Source organism: Perca flavescens, chromosome 1 (genome assembly GCF_004354835.1).
Source record: "Perca flavescens isolate YP-PL-M2 chromosome 1, PFLA_1.0, whole genome shotgun sequence".
NCBI lineage: Eukaryota > Metazoa > Chordata > Actinopteri > Perciformes > Percidae > Perca > Perca flavescens.
The window spans coordinates 22544955-22571153 of NC_041331.1; the positions used below are offsets into that span (position 1 = coordinate 22544955).

The following is a 26199-nucleotide window of genomic DNA, read 5'->3' on the forward strand; positions in this document are numbered from 1 at the left end:
GTTTTTTATGTTACCTGGGGGATACTCTCTTCTTTCCTCTCTATTGAAAAATATAAAAGATGGAAAGTTATTGAATAACTTCCTATGGTCTCTGATCGTTCCTGAGAGAAACTCAGAAACTCATATGTTAAGTGTCTCTGCAAATGGATTACCTTTAGGGTCACATAAGGTAAATTTGAGCATTCACTATGTTTTGTATCCACTGTTTAATGCTGTGTAATCCCTTGTTTCAAGAACAATGCTGCACTTCATCATAATATATTGTTATGAGGGGGAATTAGATGATGGTTAAGTAACTAAACGCATGTAGCCATGTGTAGTAGTTGAAAGATGAAATACTTCACTGCATACTCTCTTAATTTAAAATAGGCTGTATAAAGCCATTTATTTCAATTGTTTACATGCAGAACTAACTTGATATATTATATATGTTGATATATTTAAGAAGTCATCAACTTTTTTACAGAGAAATGGAGAATCCTAAGAAGGCTGTACAACAGGCTGTCCCACAGGCCAATCATGTCCACATCAACCAGAACTCATCTCAGTCAGAAAGCCTTCGCAGGACAGACAGAGTGGAAGCTCCGGAAAATTGTATTCAACTGGCTCATGGAGACGAGATGAGGTATGAATTAGAGATCCAGGGGAGGCCCAGCCAGTCAGCCACAGAGGAAAGAGTAGAGCGACTCTCGCCAGACTCAGTCGATGGTGCCACCCACAAGAACGGACAGCAAACTGTAATCCAAGTGGCTCTGCCACCAGAACAGAATGGAAATCTTGTCTATCAGAGGGGCTTTGTTTTGCGACCAGCTACTGAGAAACATGTGCAGAGGAAGAATACGCTGGCTCAGGTGGAGCAGTGGGTCAAAGTTCAAAAAGGGGACCCACCAAAGAGGTCAGTTTGAATCTATAACTGTAACATGAATGATGATTGAAAAAACCTTGAATAAATGCTTCCCTCTAGTGGCTATAATAATATGAGGGGACTTGTATATTTGAATTGCTCAAATTGCTCTACTTTATGTAGAGAAAGCATTCTCATTTGGGACAGCTAGGATGAAATTGTTTATATAAAAGTAAGACATCCATGTGTTTTCTGTCTCAGTGGTCCCTCTGCTGAGTACAACCTCCCTCGGCGGACTCCTCCATTAAAGCCCAAAGCCAGCACATCGGATGCCACCTATCAGTCGTTGCCAAAGTCTCCCCGTCTCCCGTCTGGCAGCAACTCTCCTCCAGCAACATGCAACCTGCCTAGTGACTACAAGTATGCCCATGACCGTCTTAGCCACTTCCGCATGTCCACCGACGAGCGCATGGCCACCAAGGAGGGAATGGTGTGGCAGCTGTACGAGTGGCAGCAGCGGCAGCAGTTCCGTCATGGCAGCCCCACCGCTCCTATCTACACTGGCCCTAACTTCACAGACTCTTCATCTTTTAGAGTTACTGTGGAGATGCCACGTTCCATCTCTGTCCCTCCGTCTCCGTGTGAAGTCCCACCATCAGTCCCCTCCTCCTTCAAACCCCTGTCACCTCGCAGGCCCCACACTCCTTCAGACAGACGCACAGTCAGGCCCCTGGATGAAGTGACACCAGGGGACAGCACAAGGTCCAGTTCGCCCGGCCATATTTGTGCCCATCTTTCAAAGGTAGGACACCTACGTACTTTAGGCAAAATTGTTAAGAGTTGCCTCTCAGAAATCTTCCCCAGACAATTTAGATAACAATTTACTTTAACGTTGTAATTTATGAATTAACTTTTTTTTCAATCAAACTTTGCGATGGAGAGTATTAAAGGTACTCTAAGCGATGTCAAGCGTTTTTTAGGCTACAACATTTTTTGTCACATACAGCAAACATCTCCTCACTATCTGCGAGTTGCCGGTCCCCTAAACGCACTGTAAAAAAACACGGCCGCTGTAGACAGCCTAGGGTCCACACACGCCAACAAAAACAAAGTGGTCCAACCTGGACCATGCAAACATACACAAACCGTGTTCCAGTGTTCAGCCAATAACGGACAAGAAGGATTTAGGTGCGTGTGGGGGGGGTTAGTGCGCTGAAGCACAGAAGGGAGGGGACGGGATGAGGAGGAGGGAGGAGCGAGCTAGTCTTCGTTTTGCTTGAAAATACTTTGAATGTCAACAAGAAGTAACGTCACCCAACATCTCTTAGAGCACCTTTAAATTCATTTAATTCAATTAGTTTCTATTAATCCCTCTAATATTTCATTTCAGCTTCAGATGTTAACTAAGTTCTATTTGTTTTGTACTAAAGCCTAAGTTAGCAAACATATAGTCTGGATCAGCTGAAGTACATTTCCAGGAGAATTGCCTGACAGCAACGTGCCAGATGTCCCTTGCCTTACGCTCTTTGTGTGTTGCCGTTCTCAAACTCTGTTCGTTTCGTGAAACAACAACAAACTTCGAGCTAGCAAGCTACAAGCTGAAAATTTGATCGTGCAAGAAGGCAGGTCTGCTTGGTTCTTTCAGGGAATGATTGTAAAGATTTACAAAGAATATGTTTACGGCATTTAACTGGGACGTTTTGGGACTGATTAGTGGGGCTTACTATCAACTATCGATTACTATCGGCAAATTACGTTTAACCATGTATCCAGCTAATTTAAATAGCTCATGTTACTGTATTGTGTGAACAGTTAACTTAATTTAATAATGAATGTGGCATTTTCTTTTGCGGGGTGCAAATGTACCACCATAACAAGTTCCTTTCCGAGACCATTTTGCAGAGCCACCGTCGCCACGTCCGAAATGTAGACCACCCAAGACGATTGTTATTGGCTTAAGAAAAAGTTAAAGGGTTAATGCTGGTCTTATTTGATATTATTTTATCAATATCAACAAATTGTCAATGTAGCCGCAGGCTAATATAGCTCATGCATCCATGCCATATAGAACACATACCAAAAAGCATTGTCATTCAAAATGTATTAAAACCCATACAGTAAAAGAGTGATTCCATTGCACTGCCTGACATATTCATTCATTATGATGAACATGGTCAGTGTAGTTTATTCTTTTTAGCATTGCAAACACATAACCATGTCCCAGTTGCTCAGTAACAGCTGCCTGACACAATGCTGCTCTCCAAATCCAAAATGAACAGTCAACTGAGTTTTTATTTAAACTACATGTACTGGACATTGGCCAAGTCAGTGGTGGGTCAGTGGTGGTGGACAAGATTTACCCAGAAAGTCTGTTTTCAAGAAAATCATCAATCATTCTGTAGTTTAAAATTCTCCAATGTGAGGATTTGCTGTGTTTTACATCTGTAAACTAAATATATTTGAGTTCTGGACTGTTGGTCCAATTTAACAAACAATGTGAATATGTCACCTTTGGATCAGGTTGGTTGTGATGGGCATTTTAACAAATTTCCGACATTCTGTAGACAAAAATATTAATTGATTAATTGATTATAAAGATAATTGTTAGTTGCAGCCCTAGCTAACACATCTCTTCAGTGTGTCTTGGATGCCCTCGAACTGGCAAAGAGGAGTGGTGATTCGCAAGGGGCACTAGAAGGTTTGTTCCCAATGTGGTATCACACTGCTGTCACACTCGGTTGGAGGGATTTACTTCATATGTTTCGGTTAAAGTAAACACTTGGAAATATAATTTTTACTAGGGTCCCACCCCCATAGACTGACAACTAGTCCAGGGTGTACCCTGCACAGGATAAATGGGTATACATGTATATAATGGATGGATGGAAGTCCTACCCTTGATGAATTTATGTGCTGATACTCATACATCATTGGTGCTTCAACGCTGTAATACTGGCACACAGTAAACATCAGTAGCCTGTCATTGGCATGAGACTGAACCAAAACTTGATGATTCACATGTAGGGAGCCAAATGACAAAGGTCTCATTCTCACGGTAGCTTTGGATAGTGGATGTGAGGTATCTGTTGATGTCGACTTGAAGGATGTTGTGAGCTCACAAGAACACCATGGGAAGATTAACACGAAGAGCCTGAGAAGGCTCCGACCTCTTTGATGCTAATGTGAATCGTTTGCAGATTCACACAGTCCACACCCAGGCCCACTCCACAGGTGGTGTGAGCGTGTGTGAGTAAAAGCTTGCTACTCCGCTGTTCCCCAAACTGTCGTAGCGCTCAGACAGCACCACCACCGCCGCAGGAGACAGAGCGAGAGGCCGTCCTGTCATCCACACCCTGCGCTGTCTTCCCACCACACCCTCCACATGTGAAAAGATCTTCCGCCAAACCATCACCACATTTGCCAATACACACAAGCCTCACAACCAACCCGTTGGCCTTACACAAGTAAACAAAGTGTCACAGATGCTCTGTTTCCTCCATCATTCACATGAGTGTTAAGACACTAATTATAACCATAAAATATGGTGATGCACAATTACGGAAAACCCTGTGTGACTATGCAAGACGATCCAAGGGAGTGATGTTTATGGAAACTAAATTTAGTCTGCAATGAACTTAGTTTTGGTGCATCTCTTTGAGGCTGATAATGCTCTATGGCTGGAGTGCGCTTAAGTAATAGCGATCTGTATACCTCTGTGGAATATCATTAAGAAGTATGTTTTATTAGCAGCTAATCCAATTTGCCCAGGGCTCCTCAGCACCCTATAAACATCTCTACTGTATCTCAAACATCAGCAACAGTCTCTTTCTTCTGATCTCGCATTTAAATAAAAAACCTATTATACAGCAAAAAAATAGTGGCATGGGAATCTCAGTGGGAATGGCTTACAGTGCTTCTCTTGCTGGTAGCAAACAAATGTTATTTTAAGAAAGCAGGTTTAGTATAATTTATGTGTAGTTAATTAAATCTCTTGTTGTTTGTGTCCTTTTAAGGTTCTGTAGTGGGCCTGGTTTTTGCTAATTCTGTGTGTTAAGCAAAAATGTCAAATTTCCCAAGCCCTGTAGCATCTAAAACTCAGGGCACACCTTGTTTCGAATAAGAGTAGGAGTGATGAAAGGGAGAAAAGGCTAGATGAAAAAATAAATCTGCTGTGAAGTCAAATTTGTTTGCAGACTTGGAGGCAATGGATTAACTTTGATTCAGTGTGATAGAGTGGTCTGACTCTCACTTTCAAGACAAGATTACTTAGTTAATTAGACATTCTTTTTGATTTGACTCTATAGGATCTGTAATAACAAGTTGATGAATTATGTTTCTCTGCAGACTTCCCAAATAGAGAGAAGGTCCATGCCTGCCATGGGCTACATCACACACACTGTCAGTGCACCCAGCTTGCATGGCAAAACGGTAGGATTCTCTTTATTACGTTAGCAACATACAGTAACTTGGTTTCATTATTAAAGATATCTGTCATATGGTATTAACATAGCTTTCCAGTCCAGTAGTCTAGAACAGCCAATCCAGGTATAAACTGGAATAATTCACTCCAAAATTAGATTTGTGAGGCTTATCTCTGTGACACTATCAAGATGTAGAATCTGGAGCTGACTGATTTTGTGAACCCCTATAAAGCTGGTTTAAATGTAGAAATGTGTTATCAGTTCTGATAACCCTAATCTTCAGACAATCCCTGATAGCACAATAAATCATCCTCCCAGTCTCAGCTACTGTAGCTCAGCCACTGTACTGCCTGGATGGTTCTCAAGTATTTTCTCTCATCCTTCTGCACTTTCACTGGCCTCCGGCCCCTAAAACCGGGCTTGGCTGCAGCCAGAGGAGCTGACTCTGCTCCTCATTCAGCTTCGGAGGCACCAGGCCAAGATGGCTGGTGTGCATAGCCCGAGTGATACGTTCGCTCACCTGCAGCACCACCAGCACAACGGCCTTCTGGGCCCCAGCATGCAGGTCAGGGGCCCTTGTACTTCCCTAACCTTCTCCACAGCACACTTCAACCCCTGCCAGTGCATTGTGGTCCCACTCTCCCCAGCCAATCCCATACATTACTTCCCTGTCATTCATAAGACTTTGTGGTCTGTTGGTGTTGCTTGGTTGTCTTGTTTATTCAACCATTTTGGCATGGGCTGTATTCGACTTCAGACTGTCCAGATTAGTGTCTTTATGGTTGTTGTCACTCATCCACCTGGTTCAAAACCTGAAAAAGCTTTCAGAGGCTCGTTTTATTGTATTTGTAAAAATGAATATACCATTTTTGAAGCATATTGCTTGTCAACTGTGACTGCATTTTATACTCTCCTTTTTTAATAGATGTATAAGCTTGCACCGCCACAAGAAGACATTTGTCTCTTGTGTGCTCTGATCAATCTTTGTCCCTTAGTGTTCTCATTCTGAAGCAGCCATCAGGCCACAGTCTCCCCTATGAGCCTGTTAAGACTAGCAGACCACAGTGAAGCTGCAACGGTGCTCAGTAATGACAACCCCACCCAGTTTCTAACATCCAACCATTCTCTGGCCATCCTCCATGCTTATGAAGAAATGTAAACACTCGGTTTGACCACAGGTCACACACAAGACCTGTGTTGCTCAGTTATGTATGAGGTCAAACATGAGGCATTAAACCAGTTCAAAAATGAAACGATAACCTAATTACAGTTTGGCTTTACTAACGACAGATACAAATACAGAGGTAGAAAAGTAAACTGTAATTGGGCTGAAGTTAATTAAAGTTTTGTTAGCAAAGCCTGAACAGCAAATAAAGGCCTTAGGAGTCATCTGGTAACCCATTCTCCTTTGCAGCTTCATTTCAAATGATTTATCTCTCCACTGCTCATTCAAAGGCTGATGATACTTACATACAACTGAAGAAGGACCTGGAGTATCTAGATCTGAAGGTGGGCCCCAACAAAGTAAATGGCACTTTATCTTTTTCATCCTCTTCTCCATCTCCCTTCTCTGGACTGCAATCTTGTTCTCCTGCTGCTGCCTCCAACATCTGCCTCCCTGTTCTGCGCTGTGCTTTCTACTGTCTCCTTATGATGTCTTTTAACTGTCTTCTTATTATGTAAATTATTCATTTGAGGATTAAAAAAAAGCATGTTTTTTTATTAATAAGCTGGTATATCCAACACATAGTCCAATGTGACTGATGTTCAGTTCCTCACATTGTTTTCCATTGGGTGATAGTACAGTACTTTCAGATGCAGTGGTTTGATGCAGTTATGTCATCCTAACACATGTTGATGTTAAGCTCATCATGATGGGAATTGAAGTTTTTATAAGCACATGGCTGAATTTCAAAAATATTTTAGTCATGTGAACTCCAATTCCTGTGTGAGTGTTACAAACAAACTGCAAAGGCCTATTACTGCTGTATTTGAGCAAGCTTTAGCCTCATTTAGCTAGCTATTGGCATATGCTCCATTTACACACGTGCAAAGCATTTTAATTGATTTGTATGTTTTTAATACCTTAATGCGTTAATTAGAAATCTGGGTTGTGTTTTCGAATGGAGGGAGGGCATCTAACGATGTACAGTACATCCTGTAACTCCTCTCCATTTCCTGTTTCAAAACAGATCCAAAGTATTGACCCGATGATCGTTTCAGTACACAATGTGTTTGAAAACTCCACTCCACAGAGTTTTGGGTACTGTTGGAATGTAAGGACGGTGTGCATACAAAGTGAAACAGACCATTCCACTGCTTTTCAAAAGGAATGTGATGCATCCCTGGAAATTATGCAAGATTTTGCACATGGATACCTTGATCTGATCATTCACTGCCTGATACTCTAACACTGCTATGGGATTTGAGATAATGGGGAGGAAGTTGGAATGGCAAAGGGCTTCCTTGCATGCTCTTAAGCATTTGTGAATGTATTTAATGTCTGTTTTACATCTTCAGTTTGGTTTTGTTTTGCTTGTTAAAGTATAAGAGATGACCCAGTGGTGCTCTTTAAGAAATATACTGGCAGAATGACAACTTACATTTTAGGGCCTCTAGTTTCATCGTGGTAGCTGCTGGAAACGGACGATAACGGTGTGTGTTCATCGTGGTCTTGTAAGAGTACTACAGAAACTTAGTATTGCACTTACACAATGTTAAGTTGGCAAACTTGAGGAAAAAAAGTGCTAAAAATCTTTCTTTTAAAAACTTTTAGTTTCCAAGCCCAAGCTAGGATATCATGGTGATCACTAATTTTTTCCAGACTTGACAAAACTCCCTTCTGAACCACAGAATACATAATAAAACTGTTCTCACAGGCTGTGTAGTACTCCACATGACTAGTAATTGACTTTGACATGTAAAATAGGTGGAATGCCCCTTTAACTGAGTCTCCTATCCGCAGTGATCCTTAACGCTGTCCTGAGTGTGGTGATCCTGATGTGGGTGTGTTATAAATATTCCACCCACACTTTTCAGCTTCATGCATTACTAACTTTGACAGATAACTGGCAGACAAATCTCTGCCCTGTTATCTGGAGAACCTTGTGATAGGACGCACAGACTGACAGTCCCTGTATTATTATATTGAGAGCAAAAGAGAGAAATATAAAAATGTAACTGATTACAGAAAAACATAAGATCCTGTAACAGTACTTCATAATAGTGATGTTATAAATTATAAGAATCAAAGAAGAAGAATAAAAGAAGAAAGTATATTAAGCTCAGTGTAAAGAAACTAAACCCGACCAGATATGTATTACTGTAAGTCCATTTCGGGATATAATAGAAAGTAAGTAAACAAACGCTCCAAGTTATTTTATTTTTTTTATGATTCAGCACTATTTACTTGTTACTTTTTATGCACATGGAAATGGAATTGGTTAACTAAGAAGAAACTAAATACTAATTTAGCGGCAAGTAGTCATGCTAGTGGCATGGCTCAAAGCAAAGCAATGTCTGTCTTTCGGTAAGTCCACCACTTTGGTCCAGACTGAAATATCTCACCAACTAAAGGGTGGACTGCCATTAAATTTGGTGCATACAGTACATTTATGCCACCTTCAGAATAAAATGTAATAACTTTGGTCATCAGGTCAAATTTTTTATTTGTCTAATACTTTGGTTTATCACCAAATACATGCCAAACTAAGATGGTGAACATGGTAAACGTAATACCAGCTTAACATCAGCATGTTTTAATTGTCATTGTGAGCATGTTATATCATGCTGATGTGAGCATTTAACTCAAAGCACCGCTGTTCCTAAGTACAGCTTTACAGATGCGCTAACATCTCTGTAGACTCATGTAAAGATGATGGTGTCTCAAAGTAAATTGATCTCATTGACTGAAATTTTGCACATCTTAAACAAAGTTATGTTAAACTGTAATTAGGTCCATGATATCCATAATGCCATGGTTGGTGGAACACACACACAGCTCATTACTTTTCCGTCTCTTACCACTGGCTTTGCCCACACTGTCACTGTTCTCTCTGCCAGCAAATACATACTGCTTTACCACACCATCACGATACTAGAGGCCCTTTAGTTTAACATTTACCCAGGTGACACATTGTAGCTCTTTTTTAATTATAAAATTAATTTCCAATGTAAACCAAGATGGATCATAAAGTCTGCATTTCAAGAATAAAAGACCTGATTCTTTACCTTACTTAAAGTAATAGGCAGCCAGAAAAGAGCAGCTTTGGGGTTTTTAGAGTTTCTCGGAAAACAAAGATGCAGAAACTCTCTGCATTAATGCTGTTGCACTTCTGCACAAAGTTTTGTTATACCAGCTCATGCTTTTTTTTTGGGTTATGTGATTTTCCTCCCCATCATGTTATCTAGATCCATCCAGCTTGATTTGTGTAGCAGTCTCGTGTTATGTTGAAAATCCACACAGCTGTTTGTAGTTTTGTAGTCCGTTTACTGGAAGTATTAAAGTAAAGGTTTTCAAAATATGTCATTTGATTACTAATAATAAACATTTGATTTTATTTGTGGCTATTGGGTATTTCAGGTTACTGGACGGGAGAGTTTAAAAACAGAAAGACCATCAAGGCCTGTGAAAATAGCAGAAAGTGATGCTGATGTAAGTGTATCATTATGTTCTCAGGATTTAAAGAAACAGTCCGATAAGCACCCTGTTTATCTATCTCTTCCTTTTCTTTAAGATCTCCATTTCTGACTTCTAACAATCCACTACAAAGCAGCAGTTGACTTTAGTCTGACTTCACTGTGTTTTTAGCGTGGTTTGTCTGTGTGTGTTCTTAAGTTGTGGTAAACAGAGGCTGCAGAGGGAAGAGAACGTATGTACATTGCAACACTGTGGGGACACCCATCTACACTGCACAGGGAGGGCCTGAGAGTATCGACCACAGCTTTAATTTTCCTCCCTGCAATTTAAAGGGAAAAATACATGTAATGGGAGTTTTAGATGTTGAGCTGTTAAATTTTTCAGTTTGATTTGCCTGACCCTGCTTTTCTCATTCTTTGTTTTCTGCTGAATAGAGGTAAATAAGATGGATGTCCTGGCTTTTCATCATTAGCATTGTTCCACTTTAACAATTTATAAGAAATTGCCAGTAAATTGTCTGAACAATGAATATTTCATGCAATTAAAAACAACAATATATGGCAGCAAAATAAAAACAGCTTAATTATTAATTGAACAGAATGATGAATAGATCTGAGAAATAAATCACTGTGTGAGAAAGACTGTGAACTAGGCAGTCTTATGTTGTTTTCATAAACACATAACCCATTTCTGGGAAAACAAATCTGTCACTCTCAATAAACACGGTTTTCTCCAAAAGTGGATTTGAAAATATGGATTTTTGATTATGATTACTCATAATGGGTATCACCAGATCTCTCCCCCAAACTAGACAGTATAGAGCCTTTTGATATTTCTCGCTGCGCTGATGAGAGGAATTCCTCTGGGCTTTTTACATAGATGAGCCTTATTGACATGTTTACAGACAGCGAAGACGGCAGCAGAGGATCAATTCATCTTATCTGGCTGCGTTGTTACAATATAGTTGAACGAAGACTAGAACGAAACAGTCAACCTCTGCTGTAAACACATGCTGTATCTCATCAGCCCAGTCACTGTTTTATCTCTCCTGTTTTTCTGTTGCATTATGTCTTTACTATACGTGGTACTATTAGAGGGCAATAAGAAAGAGAGGTAATTGTAGATTTTATTCTTTGTTTTCCTGCATTCTATTGTTTCAATATGTTTTTTTTGTTAAGGTGAAATTAAGTCGACTGTGTGAACAAGACAAGATTCTACAGGAGCTAGAGGCCAGGATACGCACTTTGAAGGAGGACAAGGTTTTTGTTTTACGCATATATAGAGAATTAGCTTTTTTTCTTTTGCATGTGTAAAGTATTTTTATGTGTGTGTTCTGCCTGTATTGGTGTATTAGCGTGGTCTATAAATGCTTCTTGTGTTATGACGGTTTGTCTCATGTCCCTATCTAGGACAAGCTGGAGTCTGTGCTGGATGTTTCCCACCAGCAGATGGAGCAGTACAGAGCTCAGCCAGCCCATGCTGAGAAGATTGCCTATCAGCAGAAATTACTACAAGAGGATGTGGTGCACATTAGGGCGGAAATATCTCAAGTCTCCACAGTAAGATACAAGCTGCACTCACAAGTAGACTATGCTTATAATAAAAAAATAAATGCCTTTCTTTCTTTGACTTATTTGTTAAAATATGCAATGTGGCCCATTCAACGTAGTTCATTTAGGTTTGGCAGGTAACATGCTCTGAATCAAACTACTTACTGTCTTCACTAGTACATACAAGTACATGCTGCCATTTGTAGTATGTTTTTATTGGCTGTAAACAAGATGTTCACTTCTATTTTTAGCTGTTCCCTTCGGTTGGTTTCAGCAATTGGCACAATGTTTCAGGTTGACTGTGACTTTCAAAAGAAGTGCTCGGGGATAAACCTGAGGCCACAAATAAACTCATAAGTACATTTATCTGTCACTCTGAAAATTAGTCAAAATGTTTATTGACATTCAAAATATTAGTTAAGAGTTAGAGTTAAAATGACAAAAAGACGAGTTTGAAAAGAAGCATTGGCTCATGAGATGAGTACTGTATGTGAAAGCTATGTCTTGTCTTATTATAACATGGAGTCTGTTCTGTGTGGTTTTGCAGGAGATGGAAAACGCGTGGAATGAGTACAGCCGGCTGGAGAGAGATGTGGACTGGCTGAAGTCGGCCCTGCAGGGACAGATGAACCGCAGCGATCTCTCTCAGGTCTGTGGCTCAGTGATCTCTGTTAACACACACAAGCAGTCATTTACTCTCATAGTTGGGTGTGTGTGGGAATGAGTTACTGACTACTGATTTGATATGCATAGACAAAGCTAAGAATTATGTGTGGTTGATATCTGTTCAGAGGAGCAGCTACAAATTATAAACTATATTTTGGCAACAAAAATGACTTTGCCTTGGTACACAAGTAATTTGTCAGTGTGTTAAAGAAAATGTGTCTATGTAGATTTGTGTTTTTCTCCTTGAGCAGAAAGAGAAAGTCCAGATCAGAAAAGAGCTGTGGAGAATTGAGGATGTTATCGCAGGCCTCAGCACCAGTAAAGCCAACTACAAAGTCACTATCTCCTCTGTTACCAACCCAGGTGAGACTCCTGGAGCTTTCATGTATACGCAGCAAAATATATTTGCTGTCTGTGCAATGCAGTACAAACCATGTGGTCTTGCTACTGTATCTCACCAATAAAGCTCTTAATCATATACTCGATACTAATGCCTTAAACATTTCCCATGAGAAAAGAAAGCACTGTCTTTACAGCGTGTGTGTATTCATGTTACGTGTTCATGTACATCGAATTCCCCAGAGAGGAAATTTGTGCCTTCAGTTTCGGCGTCATCAGTGCCTTCTGTGTCGGGGAGCCCGTCTGCTATAGAGATGAGATTTTCCCAGCAGCAACAGCAGCACAGCCCCCACCTCAGCCCCAGTAGCCACACCCCCACCCTTTCCTCCAGCCCCAGCCATCAGCCCTTACACCACTGGGTGGATGCAACCATTACCAGTGGACTGAAATGGGTGAGTGACCCCTGCAACAAAAGTCAGCTGGTTCTTACAAAAACGTTTTGTATGAAAAACAAAGTTGCATAAAGTCTTTGTACTATGCAGCTTGTGTGGCTAAACTACACACAGTTTTCATACGCCATCTCTAATTGTGTAACCAACTGTGATCGATCAAAACTATTGCATGATGCCTTACAAAAAACAGTGTTTCCATTTTCAGCACTAGTTTAAGGCGCCCATATTATGCTCATTTTCAGGTTCATAATTGCATTTTGGTACACATACGTGGTTTAATTTTCAAAAAACACCATATTTTTGTTGTACTGCACATTGCTGCAGCTCCTCTTTTCACCCTGTGTTCAGGTCTCTGTTTTAGCTACAGAGTGAGACATCTCATTGCTGTAACATCTTTGTTGGCAGTCACACATGCGCAGTAGCTAGGTAAGGATCATATCCGCTAGCTAGCTGTTTAAACAACTTCCATCAGTCACAAGGCAGGATTAGCTGGGAGACTTCTTCTAAACGAGGGCGCACTTCCAACTTTGCGTGGAATACCTGCAGAACAGGGACATGTAAGTAGTTATTTGTAGATTATGGTGAACTAGTGTGTGTTGTAGCAGTGTTTTGCCATTGAGAACGAGCTAGCATGCTAGAGCTAGCATGCTACGGTTAGCCCCTTCGTTTTCGGCTAGTGACGTAAAAAGCCCTGCAGATTTTGAACAGCTCACCCGGAGACTGAAGGCAGGACACATTCAGAAACCTGTATCTCACTGTGTGTGGAAGCACCAGAGACACAAAATAACACCCCAAATCCCAGAAATAGTGTTTTTTTCATAATATGGGCACTTTTAAGGGTTGCAACTATCAAATATTTTCATTATAACTTAGTCCGTCAATTATTTTTTCCATCAATAAATTAATTGTTCAGTTAAGAACATGTCAGAAAATAAGTAAAAAAAATCACAATTTCTCATTTGAATTCAAATTCAAATTGCTTGTTTTATAGAACCAACAGTCCAAAACCCATAGGTTATTCAATTTGAGAGACAAATCCTCACATTTGAAAAGTTGAAATCAGTGAATGTTTAGCATTTGTGCCCAGCAAATGATTCAAACGATTATGAATTTTCTTTTGATCAACTGATTAATGATGATTAATTAACTAATAATGTCATCGCTATCTATATATAGCTCTAGTTTTGTTATTTTAAGATTACTTTTGTTGCCATTTTGCCTTCATTGGAGCAGATAGTATAGAGACAACAGACAGGAAACAAGGGGATAGAAAGTGTCCACAAATTTGTATATAGCATCAGATATTCATTAGTGGTTTTGTGGTCTTATATTAAGGACTGATGTCACAGAACAATGTGAGGTAGCTGCTTGTTTGTCATTTTAAGTATTGATTAGTAGTTAACAGTTCCCAGTTCTGTGTGCAGGGTGAGGAAGATGTGCCTCCCAGACCTCCTCTACCTCAGCTCTACAGCCCTGATGAGCATCCCCCTGCTGTGCCCCCATTGCCCCGGGAGACAACGGTCATCAGACACACTTCTGTTCGCGGCCTCAAGCGACAGTCAGATGAACGCAAAAGGGACAGAGAGATTGGCCAGTTCACTAATGGAGACAGTAAGGTACATTCAGTATTTATGTGTTTGTGCTGCTTAAACGTCTAAATTGAAGTTTCTCATCTGTTTCTAATCTCTGTCTGTGAATCACAGGTAGAACTTAGGCCTTTCCTGAGCGATCCAGAGCTTATGGGAGCTGGAGACGGCTCCAGCCACATCACTGTAGTATCATCTGGACGTGCCGGTTACCAGACGTTACCAAGCAGAGGTATGTGAATGATAGAGCCAGTAGAACAGATTTAGTTAGCTGTAGCATATTTATTATGTTAAAAAATGTTGGCCAAAAAAAATGGCTATATTGCTTAGTCGAGAACGGTGTTTTAATGTTTGTTGGCTTTCCCTCAGGAGTGGCTGGCTCCTCGCTTAGGCTAAATCAGTCTTCGAGCATCTCCTCATATGTGACCCTCCGAAGAGCAGCCTCAGCTGCCGGCGTGAAGGTGAGGCACAGAATGAACTAAAAATCAAATCATATGGAGTGAATCAAAAGTGGGCACCCAAAGCAGTGGAGAGACGACACAGAGACAGTAGTATACAGTCTTGTGAAAAAATTAGGATACCCATGCTAAAGTTGACTAAAAAGAGGAATAAAAAAATCATCTTTTGGAAATTGATTTTAATGCCTTAATTAAAAAAATTTGGAAAATTCCAACAGTAAAAGGACACCAATTTTGTTTGTGAATGAATAATGTATCGTAAATAAATAAATGTTCTTCCTTAAAATACAGGGGGTATAAGTAAGTACACCCCTATGTTAAATTCCCATAGAGGCAGGCAGATTTTTATTTTTATTTCCTGGATCCAGGATACTATGCATCCTGATAAAGTTCCCTTAAAATAGCCCCACATCATCACATACCTTTCACCATACCTAGAGATTGGCATGGCTTTATTTCAGTTAGCCTAATAGCTGGTTTGACTCGCATTGAGAGATGATTTTATGGAAAGTACCCCATGCCAATCTCTAGGTATGGTGAAGGGTATGTGATGATGTGGGGGGGCTATTTTAATTCCAAAGGCCAATGGAACTTTATCAGGATGCATAGTATCCTGGATCCATGAAATATGAAAATAAAAATCTGCCTGCCTCTATGGGAATTTAACATATGCCCCTGTATTTTAAGGAAGAACATTTATTTATTTACGATACATTATTCATTCACAAAGAAAATTGGTGTCCTTAAAGATTGAATTTTTCCTCATTTTTTTAATTAAGGCATTAAGATCAATTTGCAAAACATTTGCATTCAGTTCAAGATGATATTACTGAAATTCATGAATTAATTAATCGAGAGTTAAATGTTTTGATATTTGGAGATCACATTAATACTTCTCGCTATCAAACATAGCTGGAAGTCTTCCTCAGTGAGTTCATTTTTCCTTTATTTGCCAAGTACACATACGAGGAATGTATCCTCTGCATTTAACCCAATCTTAACTAATTAGTAGTTGTCAGCAGCTATAGTCCAGCACCCGGGGACCAACTGCAGTTGTAATGCCAGTGAATACTAGGATGTTACCTAGCATGCATGTCTTTATAGCAGGAGGAAACCAGAGCAGACACAGGAAATAAGCATTTGTGGGACTGGAAACTTTTTACACAGGTTGTTATTTACACTGTGCATCTAAATCTTTCTCTATGCTCCAATTGCAACCTCAGAAATGTCTCAGTTGTGAAAACTAACATTAGCTTTTACCTTCATTTTAGGTTTGTTATTATTTTCTTCTACTTCTTTGCCTTCTGCTGTACCTTTTGCTCGTGTTATCCACTCTCTTTCCTCCCACTCCTCTTAGGAGAGACCAAAAAGTGCCTTGGAGCGTCTGTACTCTGGGGACCCGGCGCAGCAGCAGAGTGGGAAGATGAGTGCTGATGAGCAGTTGGAGAGGATGAAGAGGCACCAGAAGGCCCTCGTCCGCCAGCGCAAACGCACCCTGAGCCACGGAGACCGCCACGCCTCTCCATCCTCGCGCAGCTCGTCCTCATCCTCACGCCCACTTTCAGCAGACTTGGGATCAGTATGTTACTAGAACAGTATCACATGTCACACTCTCATGCATGACAACAATCAAACTGAGAGTGGCGATCTACAGTAGTAATGCGTGCCTTTACTCAGTGTAGTCTGTTTCAGTTCCTGACATTATAACGACATTAAGTTGATAATAATACATTCAATTAGTGCAGTATAGTAATTCACTGAGTGGCTCTAACTGCTTAATTCATGCATGTTGTTCTCAGACTTTACTGTAATAGGCCTTTTCACGGCAGACATTTTGACTTGTCACAGCAGGAAACCACATATACTAATAACATTAGCATTAACAAACACATAACACACTAATTACCTCAGACACAGGCCTTAAATGCCATCTACCCCTCACATTCATCAATTTCTGTTTTTATTGTTGTTGTCCCATTATACTTGTTAGACCCTAACATTCTCTTTTTTACCATACTACCATTCTCTTTTCTACTCTTTAGTAGTGGTTTGTGCTTTGTGCTTTTTGTGCGTCTGTGTGAGAGAGAGAAAGAGAGTAAGAGAAAAAAAGTGCCTACTTATTTTCTACTGACTGTTTTGACATAGACTGAGCAATACCTATTTAAGGCTATTCATGTCAACTTAATCATGGCATCGTTCTTGCTTTTTCTTCACTTGAATGAAAATAAAGATGTTTTGAGTGTTAATGGAACATTGCCTACTGTTCCCATTTACCACTTTACAGTCTTTGTGAGAGGAAGCCTTTTATTTAGACAATACTAATGTGTATGACATCCATTTCATATCAAAACATTGGTTAAAGTGATTTCAGTGTTTACTCAGTTTTTTAATCTGCTAATTAATGGTTAGTTATAAGACGATCCCTTTTTCAAATGTGAATGCTTGCAAATAAATAAACATTATTTTCTAATGGACTCATATTGCCATGTTCTTTGTATTTATTATATTTTTTTATCTGATTATATTCAGTATGGTTGTGTTTGGGGAAACTTTTATCAGTATGAGTGAGGTGATGTTTCCTGTTTGTGTCAGTGACATTTTGCAGTCTTTATCACTGTAGAGAATTTACAGATTAGATTAGAGAGCATATGCATGCATACTCAATCGATGCATGCTCCTTTTTTTCCTTTTTCACACATGTACACTCACACACACTCTCTCTCTCTCTCTCTCTCTCTCTCTCTGCACCCTTTAAAATCATGTTAGCATACCTGTGATAACTAGTGTGTTGTACAATACATATTACATTAAATTAAGTGAAACAAGTAATTTTCAAATTAATTTAAGTGCTTGATGGCAGCATCATGTAATTTGTTTCACAGTCTATGTTTTTCCTTTGTGCGTTGTCCAGTGGAAGAGAGAGCAGGAGTTTGACCTGCAGTTGCTCGAGAGGGCTGTTCAGGGGGAGGAGGCACAGGGAGTTAGGAACGTTCAGGGAGAGGAAAGACCTCCCGAGCACAAAGAGAGACCCCGCTCGCACTCTGACGAATGGCTGACCCTGCGCTCCACGGCCACAACCCCTCCCTCCCATGAGGTCGACCTGGAACCACTAGACTATGACCTGGACCTTAACAAAGAGGTAAGTTATCTTTGTCCCAGCGAAGAAATACAGCTGATGAGTTTAATGTAAATACATAAATATGCTAACGGTAGAAAGAAAAACATCATGCTCAATTAAGGACAAAAAAAGAGCTGCAGTTTGTGTAACCAAAGTCCAAAAAGTAAAAAAAACATTTTGTACACTCAAATAAAAAATTTGGACAATAAGAGCTGACTAAAAATAACAGTCTAACTGATTTGGGTGTTAGAATCCTTTTTTATATTTTCTAAATGCAGAAATTCAAGAAAATACCTTGAATTCATTAAAAGCTTTGAACTCATCACCTCGACCTCAATCAAGCTAGAGAGTAAAGTTAAATGAAAAATAAAACCAATAAAAAAACTACAGTATAGTCCACAAGCTCCCATAAGCAGAACAAAGTTGAATATTTCCTCCACTTTTAGCCTGAACTTGATCGCAGGTTTTATTCCCCCTTTTGTTGAGGTGACTGGTGCTTATTCTGTGAGGCAGACAAATGATGTAGAATGAAAACAGACAGATAGCTAACATTTCTTACTAACTTAACTTAATTACAAATAATGATCTGTTGAATAAAATACTGTCGCAATCCATGCTTACAGCCCTAACCTATTATCCTAAATTCTGTCTGGTCCCTGATGTTAAATCAAATATTCTTTGCCGTTTTAACCAAGTAAATGTCCAAGAACAGTTTAACTCCTTGTTGTAGGCTTGGCTTAGTGAGTTATATATCGATCTTACGGTACATCCGTCTGCATATCCTTCATCTGTGCATGTAGATAGACTATTTTTTGGGGTGACCTGGTAGCAAGGATGATGATGAAGCAGTTCAGACCTAAACACACACTATCTGTTTTGTGTAGCTTTCTAAGCCTCAGAAAGTGTTGATCCCAGAGCGTTATGTGGATTCAGAGCCTGAGGAGCCTCTCAGTCCGCAGGAGGTGGAGGATCGTAATCGTAAGGTGGAGCGCATCAAAAGCATCTTGGCAAAGTCCAGGTAAATAAAATGATAATGAGTGATTTTGCATTTAAGTGTTGCTGATACATATCTGATTCTGGGGTTTCAGGAAGGCCTTGTAATGAGCCAAATAACCAGTTTAACCAAAATATTAAAGTTCAAGCCCTTTGTTGGCAATCATTCACCCTACAGACAAGTCCTTAAGTAAGCTAAATTCCCACCACCTTCAAAGGCACTGAGCTGTAGCTCAGGCTTCTGTCTGACATCCCTGCAGGTGGCAAGAGAACACCCTTACAGAAATCAATGTGTTTCCACATTATTACCATCATCATCATCATCATCATCATCATCATCATGTTTTGTCAATTTGGTGTTTCATTTTTCTGTGCACGGGACAGTGTGCAAAACCTAGCACCCACAGTGATTGTGGACAAGCCAGAGGTTGGGCTAGTGGCTCTTGACTCAGCTCTACAGGAGCAGGAGAGGATCATCACCATGTCCTACGCTCTCGCGTCGGAGGCCTCGCTCAAGAGTAAACTAGTCACAGGTTGGTCATTTATACAATTTCAAATTATTTTCTCTTCGTTTGAGCCTATAGGTTGTTGAAGGTAATACATATTTGCTTTATAAAGGATGTAAAAATCATTATTCCACAGAAACACTTACAGAAATAATTACTATATCTGCCAAAAAAAAGAAAAAAATGCACCAGTAAAATTTTTCTCCCGGTATCACATTAACATATTTTGGTTCAACAAGGGATAAAGAGGATTGACGGAGTAGAGATGAGAAGGGATTAAGGTGCAGAGTCAAGCAATAAGGCTGTTCATTTTCTAATAACTGAACATTATTCCTGCTTAGGAGCTCAAATAGTCTCTAATTGCAATACGTGTAGAATCTTTCAGGCAGGGGAGGAATATCTTGATGAGGCCATTTTGTGTGCTGATCAATGACCCAGTCAAACTCTACTCTCCTTCATACCGTTGCTGCTGCTTTGAACGTAGCTCTGAACCTTCATAAAAGACACTGCGCTCACTTTTCATCTCTTTCATACTCTACAGCAGACAGGCAAGTTCATTTTCACTGTAGCTGCAGCAGATTGTCAGCCTGTCTGCCTCACTCACACACATATGTGCACGCACGCATGCACACACACACACACAGACAAATATCTGTCACCCACAGTAACACACAAGCTGTCAGCGTGTGTGGAAGCTTAATATGCATAGTGAGGCAAAGTCAACAATTATAACATTATTTCCAGCATAAAGAAATGTCAGAGAATATAACTGGTGGCATCTTGTCAGTGGAGACTGAATCAATGACTTTCTCTCCCTTTGGTGTTAAAGTAAGGTATGCAGATGCGCTTTCAAATCCCTGAATTAAAAGAAGGGTTTTTTTCACGGTATTATGCATGAGAGACTTCAATAATGCCAGCATAAAAGAAGGAATACGCGGCACTGCAAGTATGTGTTATATATTAAAAAGGTGTTTTTGATTGTTGAATTTGTTATTCTAAATGGTTCATTAAATTGGTATTTTTTTGTAATTACTTGTCAGGGATATTGAAAGGAATTAAATTATCTACAAATATTAATGATCCATCAAATAAACTTCCTTGTGTAGTGCCTCTTCAACTAGTCATTGCTTTCTTCTTGTTTAGGCTGATTAAATATTTAAATGATAAATAATAATAATAATAATAATAATAATAAAGCACTTCACTGCGTACAGATCACAATAAGTCTCAAACAACTAATGGTGCAAAAGAGATTAACTAGCAACATTTACCATCCTACTGACTTTCTTCTTATCAAATACCTTCAATTCAGTCACTGTTTGGTAACGCATGACATTGTTGATGTCACTAACTATTTCATCAGCACACACCTAAAATCTGGTAAAAACAAAAGCCCATACGTTTGCATGTATGTTATGTTTGTTCTGTGTACACTTATGGATCGTTTCACATTCCTAAGTAAGAGAGGGGCACCTGTATCGACAGAATATTAATCTGCAACTAATTTGATAATCGCTAATTGAAGTAAAAGGGGCACACTTCTGCAGGTTTACGCTTTTCAAATGAAAGGATTGAATGCTTTTCTGTGTCATGTGTGATAGTAAACTTACGGTAATACTTTGGGGTTTTAAACCGATGGCCTGACAAAACAAGACATTTGAAGACTCAGAAATGATGATAGGCATTTTCGCCATTTTCTGACATTTTATAGACAAAATTATTAGTTAATTTGAGAAAATTAGTAGCAGATTTATCTCCACAGTTTCAAGATTAGTGTCACCAATTCAGTATCCGACCAAATGTCTCCCCTTCAGTTCCTGAGTTATGTTTTTGCAAAAGTAGGATATAAACGTCTTTACTTCATCATTTTCTCCTGTGAGACATTTGTGGGTAATGTTGTCATAGATAGCGATAGTTATGGCCAAAAAGCTGTTTTGTAAGGTCACAGTGACCTTTGACCAGCAAAATCGAATCCGTTCATCCTTGAGGCCAAGTGGACATTTGTTTGCTGGTGCGGTGGCATAAAAACATAGACATTCCTATTGGTTATTTCAACAAAAAAACGGACTTTCCAGAAACATACACGCATAAAGTGATATTAGATTTTATCCATGTCACCCACCCCGAGTTCCACGGTACATAGAACACGGGAAGTGTAAGTGTGGTTGTGTCTCCTTTTAGAAAAAAACAAAACTTTGATGTGGTTTTCAACCAGTTTCAGCCTTCATTGTGGCTTTAAAACTGTCCCAGGACTGGCCATTCGACTAACAAACCAATGTTGTGTTCTCCTTCTCTGTTTTCCTTCTGTCCTCTCCTCCGTAGTTCCACCACAGGCTAACATCCCCACCCCTCCTCCTCCACCCCCTCCTCCGCCTCCTCCTCTCCCTCCTCTTCCTCCTGTTTCTACGATTTCTACTGTATCTCTGGCGCCTCCCTCTCCTCTAAGCAACGGAATTCACTACACGTTTGTCTAATCCGAGAAATAAAGTAAGGCCTAACTGCATGTTTTACTGTGCTAATGTTTTCGAGGCCTCACTAATTCTCTCTAACACGGGCTCGTGTGTGCTCTGCACCTCACTGCATGCTTACTGCTCTGTTGTGATTGTAGGAAACACATCTTGTCTAGGTTAGGAAAGCCCTGCCTCTGCTCCCATTATAATCAAAACAAACATCTGCAGGCAGTCTGCTCATCCCACTGTGATAATTGTGTGTAAATTGTTTTTCTTTTTTTGTACCACTGCCAAAATATTTAGGGATGGTTGAGGAAAGAAAGGGCTCAAACGAACATGACTGTTTGTAGCATTGTGTATAATTAATAAAAGAGACACCTTTTGATTTAGCACCTTGACAGTTCAGTAGTCGGCACAGCTGCATTCACAGCACCAATTAGCTCCCCATCTGTAGCCTGGCAGCGATCGGGCAAAAAAACAAAAACAAACAGTAGATATCATTGTTGTTAATGTAAACCAAAGAAAGAGGGTTTGTGTCATTTTACTGCCTTATTAAAAAAACGTCCATCCATCAGCCAAAAATTACAAATATGTAGTTAGTCGTTTATGAATTGTTAGTGATATATTTTTATGACCATTAGCCCTCCATGGATAGGTAAGAAATACATTTCTGGATTGAGATTAGAAAATGTGCAGCACATGGGCACACATACATAAATTAATCAGATGTTGACAAATGAACACACACGGTAACAAAGTGTCCATCTAGCTGCATTTGACCTTTGACCTTTTTGTATCATGCAGCGTTCATGTCAGAAGAAAGCATGAACAACTCCTTGTTAGCCTGGCATGACTTATTATGAGTTACTATCTACGAGGAATCTTCATTCCTTGAAAACTTGTGTGACTGCATGCTATTCTGTGTTTGATTTTTCACAAACCTTTTTAAACTACTCTCCCATCCCATCTTCAGTTCTTCAGTTAAGATGTGGGCTGTGATGTTGCCCTGCCACTAAGCAGTTTTGTATCCATCGCTAAAGATCTGAATGGCATACAGGCTGTACTAATTGGAATTATTTTAAGTAAAATAATTCTGAACTACACCGCACATATATCTGTGGTTATCAAGTTACTGTATTGTTAACAATTGTAGTGTGTCTGTATAACTGTTCACTTACAAGTAGCTGTGCAACCTTCACAAAAGTGATTAAACAGGAAAGAAGGAAAGGAAAGAATATTGGGTTAATGTTGCACTTGTTTTCAGTGAAAATCAACACTTTTTTCACATTTTTTGACACATTTTTGACAGGGTTTTTTTTTTACGTTTTCGTCGCTTTTTAAAACGTTGTTAGTTCTTGTTTGATGCTTTTTTCAAAGCTTCATTCTGCTGTTTTCTAGGCTTTCAATGCCTTTAGTCGCTTTTGTCACTTTGTCACAAGTGCGCTGCGTTGAACCATCCATGTTATTTTGGGGCAATTTTGTTGAAAGAAACCAACAGTTCAGATATAGAAAACTTTGAAAAAGAGTCAGACTTGACCCGAGGACAACAAGAGGGTTAAAAGGCAGCGAGAGCCTCCTTTTTTTATTCATTAATTTGTGGCTTCAAACATAGTAAAAAAGAAACTCTGGTATTATTTCATTTTGATAGATTCTGCTGTCATGGGTATCTTGTTTTTTATATTTACTGTTCTTGTACTTTGTTTTTCTCTCTTATCAGCTCAAGCAATTTCTGGACACTGAGGTGCTATTCCACAATGACAACAAACAACTGCATTCTGCAAGAAAAGAGGATTTTTTGGAACCTTTCCATACAGAAGTACAAGAACTGTACTAAAGACTCTAAAGTACTCTCTGAGGCTCACGCAGCATTGACTCGTTAAGGTGTTTCTAGTTGCTGAAAGCGACAGGAAAATGGAAGACTTCGCAATGGGAGCTGCTGTGCTCATTAACTATGGAAATGTCTAACAAATGTTATCATATGTTATAATCATCTTTTCTACATGTTATTGCACTTTGAATTGTACACTGTATCATGTTTTCAAGGTATGACTGAATTGCTTTTACTTGCAGTGTGATATCAACTGGGAACTTGCACAGAATGTCAAAAACAAAAGGGACTAAATGTGTCATGAGGGTAGTATTTTTTGTCAAAACTCAGATCATATTCTTACACCAAACCACTTGAAATATCATATGTATGTACCTGTAGCACTGCCAGTCTCCTTTTAGCTTGCCAAAATGAATTTTTATTTTTGCTTACATCAAGATGAAAATAACCTCTAACATATTTTCTGTGTGACTGGGGATGGTTGCACAATGGACATTTATAAAAATGTTAATATTAAAGATGTTAACACAATATATGGTTAATCGCATATGTATTTATTTATTTTATTTCATATTTCGTTTTATTTGAACTAGTTGAATGCCTTTCAGTATTCAATATCAGCCAAAATTCTATGATATTCAAAGGGAAATTCAATCATCTATGACCTTCCGCTTAGACACAGCTTACATTGCCTTGTAATTGACTTGATTGAAAAATTTGACTAAGAAAGGCAACTTTTACTTCAATGGTTAACTTTTAACCTAAAATAGAAAATTCACTGATGGGTTTATTGACTGTTTTTTTATTCTAATCATGTACAAAGGAAAAGTACAAAATGTGCACTCATCATAGCTCCAAGATTCTCTTTGAACTTCCACATTGATTGCCTTGACCTATTAAACTCCATTCTATTATTTGGAAAGGGAACCAAACTATGGCATGCTCAAAGGAGGTGAACTTGCAATACAAAAAAAGAGAGGCTTCTTGAAATGTTTCTTAAGTTCAAAGCTTTTTCCATCTCAAAAGGGCATTTTTAATTCAGTGTATTTTCAACCAAGAAGGTGGATACTAATAACTCTGGATTTTGAAGTACAGAATTCATATCTTTAAATCATGAACTATGTCTCAATTGCAATTGTAAAAGAAACCTCTGAGAAATACATGTATTGACCTTCTGATTCAAAAAGAAAAATGTTTTTCAATAGAAAGTGTGACGGTGCTTTTATAACCAAATTCTGCAGTTTTCAACACAAATGTTTATCATGTTACATTTATCATGAAAACGCTGATAGGATGTGATCCACACACTTAATAGATGCGCCCACGCCTTCCTTTGCTTGTCTGATAGTGAGCAGTTGTGCTGCGGCTCCTTCCCAAGTGACATCTTTATCTTTAATTGGAGAGTAATTACTTTCACTTGTCTGCATCGTGGTGCGCTTTGAAAACACCTGAGAGAGGAGGCTGCACCTCCCTCAGCAGCCACATCCTCTCTGCCTCCATCTCTCCTCCAGGATCGGGGCCCCACTGCGCCTGCTGGCCCTGGTGGCTAGAAGACCCATCACATCCTCTGTTTTGCTTATTTTGCAATAAAATGGGATGTTTTTCCCTCCTTCTGCAAAAATTCACCCAAGACCCTCCACTGAGGATTGTGGCATTTCCATGTATTGACGTTTGGCTGGTGGTTCATATACATTTGTTATTCTATGCTCTGGACTTCAAAGAGAATGAAAAAGGGCCTATTATGCTAATTGGGTCCTGTTCTGTTAAACGCAATCAAGGCCTCCCGCATTAATCCTTAACTAAATACTAACTGGATTCAGAGATGCTTTTTTTCACATGCAGAGAGACTACGACACATACTGCTCAGTTTCCCGACAGGAATGTTTGTTAGAGAGTAGTTTTTGTTGAAGTAAATAAAAGAGAATAAGTCAGCAGCAGTACATTTAATGTCTCATTTTAAATCACAAAAGTATAAGTAGCTCATGTCAATGTTAAGAGTGACACTGTTTAGGTTAAAGCTTTGACTTTTTCTGTTTTTTTGCCAGGTCTATGTTGAAAGGAAGAGCCTATTGAGACCCTGCTGAGGAGTCTGACCTTGTTCTCAGGTCTACATTGTTCACTGCACTGCACACTACACTTGTAACATATTCACAGTTTTCTCCTGATAGGGGAAGAGAAAAGAGACTGATTCCCAGTGATACATATTTCCATCAAATAAATATTATTGTTACTTGCCGTGAATGTCTGAGGATTAGATTACAGTGGAAACACAGCCGTCGCCTCTTTTGCGCACTGTGGGGATCCAGATTGTAGTCCAATTGTACAAATACAAAACCAAGGGAGCCGATG

The 26199-nt window shown here is 39.4% G+C and overlaps 1 protein-coding gene across 3 annotated transcripts in view; it reads left to right on the forward strand.

Moving 5' to 3' along the window:
* Nucleotides 1-24381, forward strand: part of plekha7b (pleckstrin homology domain containing, family A member 7b) — a 76338-nt gene extending 51957 nt beyond the window's left edge. Inside the window, exons 11-30 of one of the 3 annotated variants that reach the window (XM_028576163.1) lie at nucleotides 467-895; nucleotides 1106-1646; nucleotides 5189-5272; nucleotides 5696-5830; nucleotides 6721-6774; nucleotides 7458-7541; nucleotides 9848-9919; nucleotides 11083-11163; nucleotides 11314-11463; nucleotides 12002-12103; nucleotides 12372-12483; nucleotides 12703-12911; nucleotides 14336-14527; nucleotides 14615-14729; nucleotides 14867-14958; nucleotides 16313-16534; nucleotides 17867-18094; nucleotides 18958-19091; nucleotides 19451-19599; nucleotides 23740-24381. In XM_028576163.1, the coding sequence (XP_028431964.1) occupies nucleotides 467-895; nucleotides 1106-1646; nucleotides 5189-5272; nucleotides 5696-5830; nucleotides 6721-6774; nucleotides 7458-7541; nucleotides 9848-9919; nucleotides 11083-11163; nucleotides 11314-11463; nucleotides 12002-12103; nucleotides 12372-12483; nucleotides 12703-12911; nucleotides 14336-14527; nucleotides 14615-14729; nucleotides 14867-14958; nucleotides 16313-16534; nucleotides 17867-18094; nucleotides 18958-19091; nucleotides 19451-19599; nucleotides 23740-23762 (3208 nt within the window). In that variant the 3' untranslated portion in view covers nucleotides 23763-24381. Of the gene's footprint in view, nucleotides 1-466; nucleotides 896-1105; nucleotides 1647-5188; nucleotides 5273-5695; nucleotides 5831-6720; nucleotides 6790-7457; nucleotides 7542-9847; nucleotides 9920-11082; nucleotides 11164-11313; nucleotides 11464-12001; nucleotides 12104-12371; nucleotides 12484-12702; nucleotides 12912-14323; nucleotides 14528-14614; nucleotides 14730-14866; nucleotides 14959-16312; nucleotides 16535-17866; nucleotides 18095-18957; nucleotides 19092-19450; nucleotides 19600-23739 lie in introns of all 3 variants that reach the window. The other 2 variants (XM_028576172.1, XM_028576179.1) reach the window with 2 other exon arrangements.
* Nucleotides 24382-26199: the final 1818 nt, after the last annotated feature.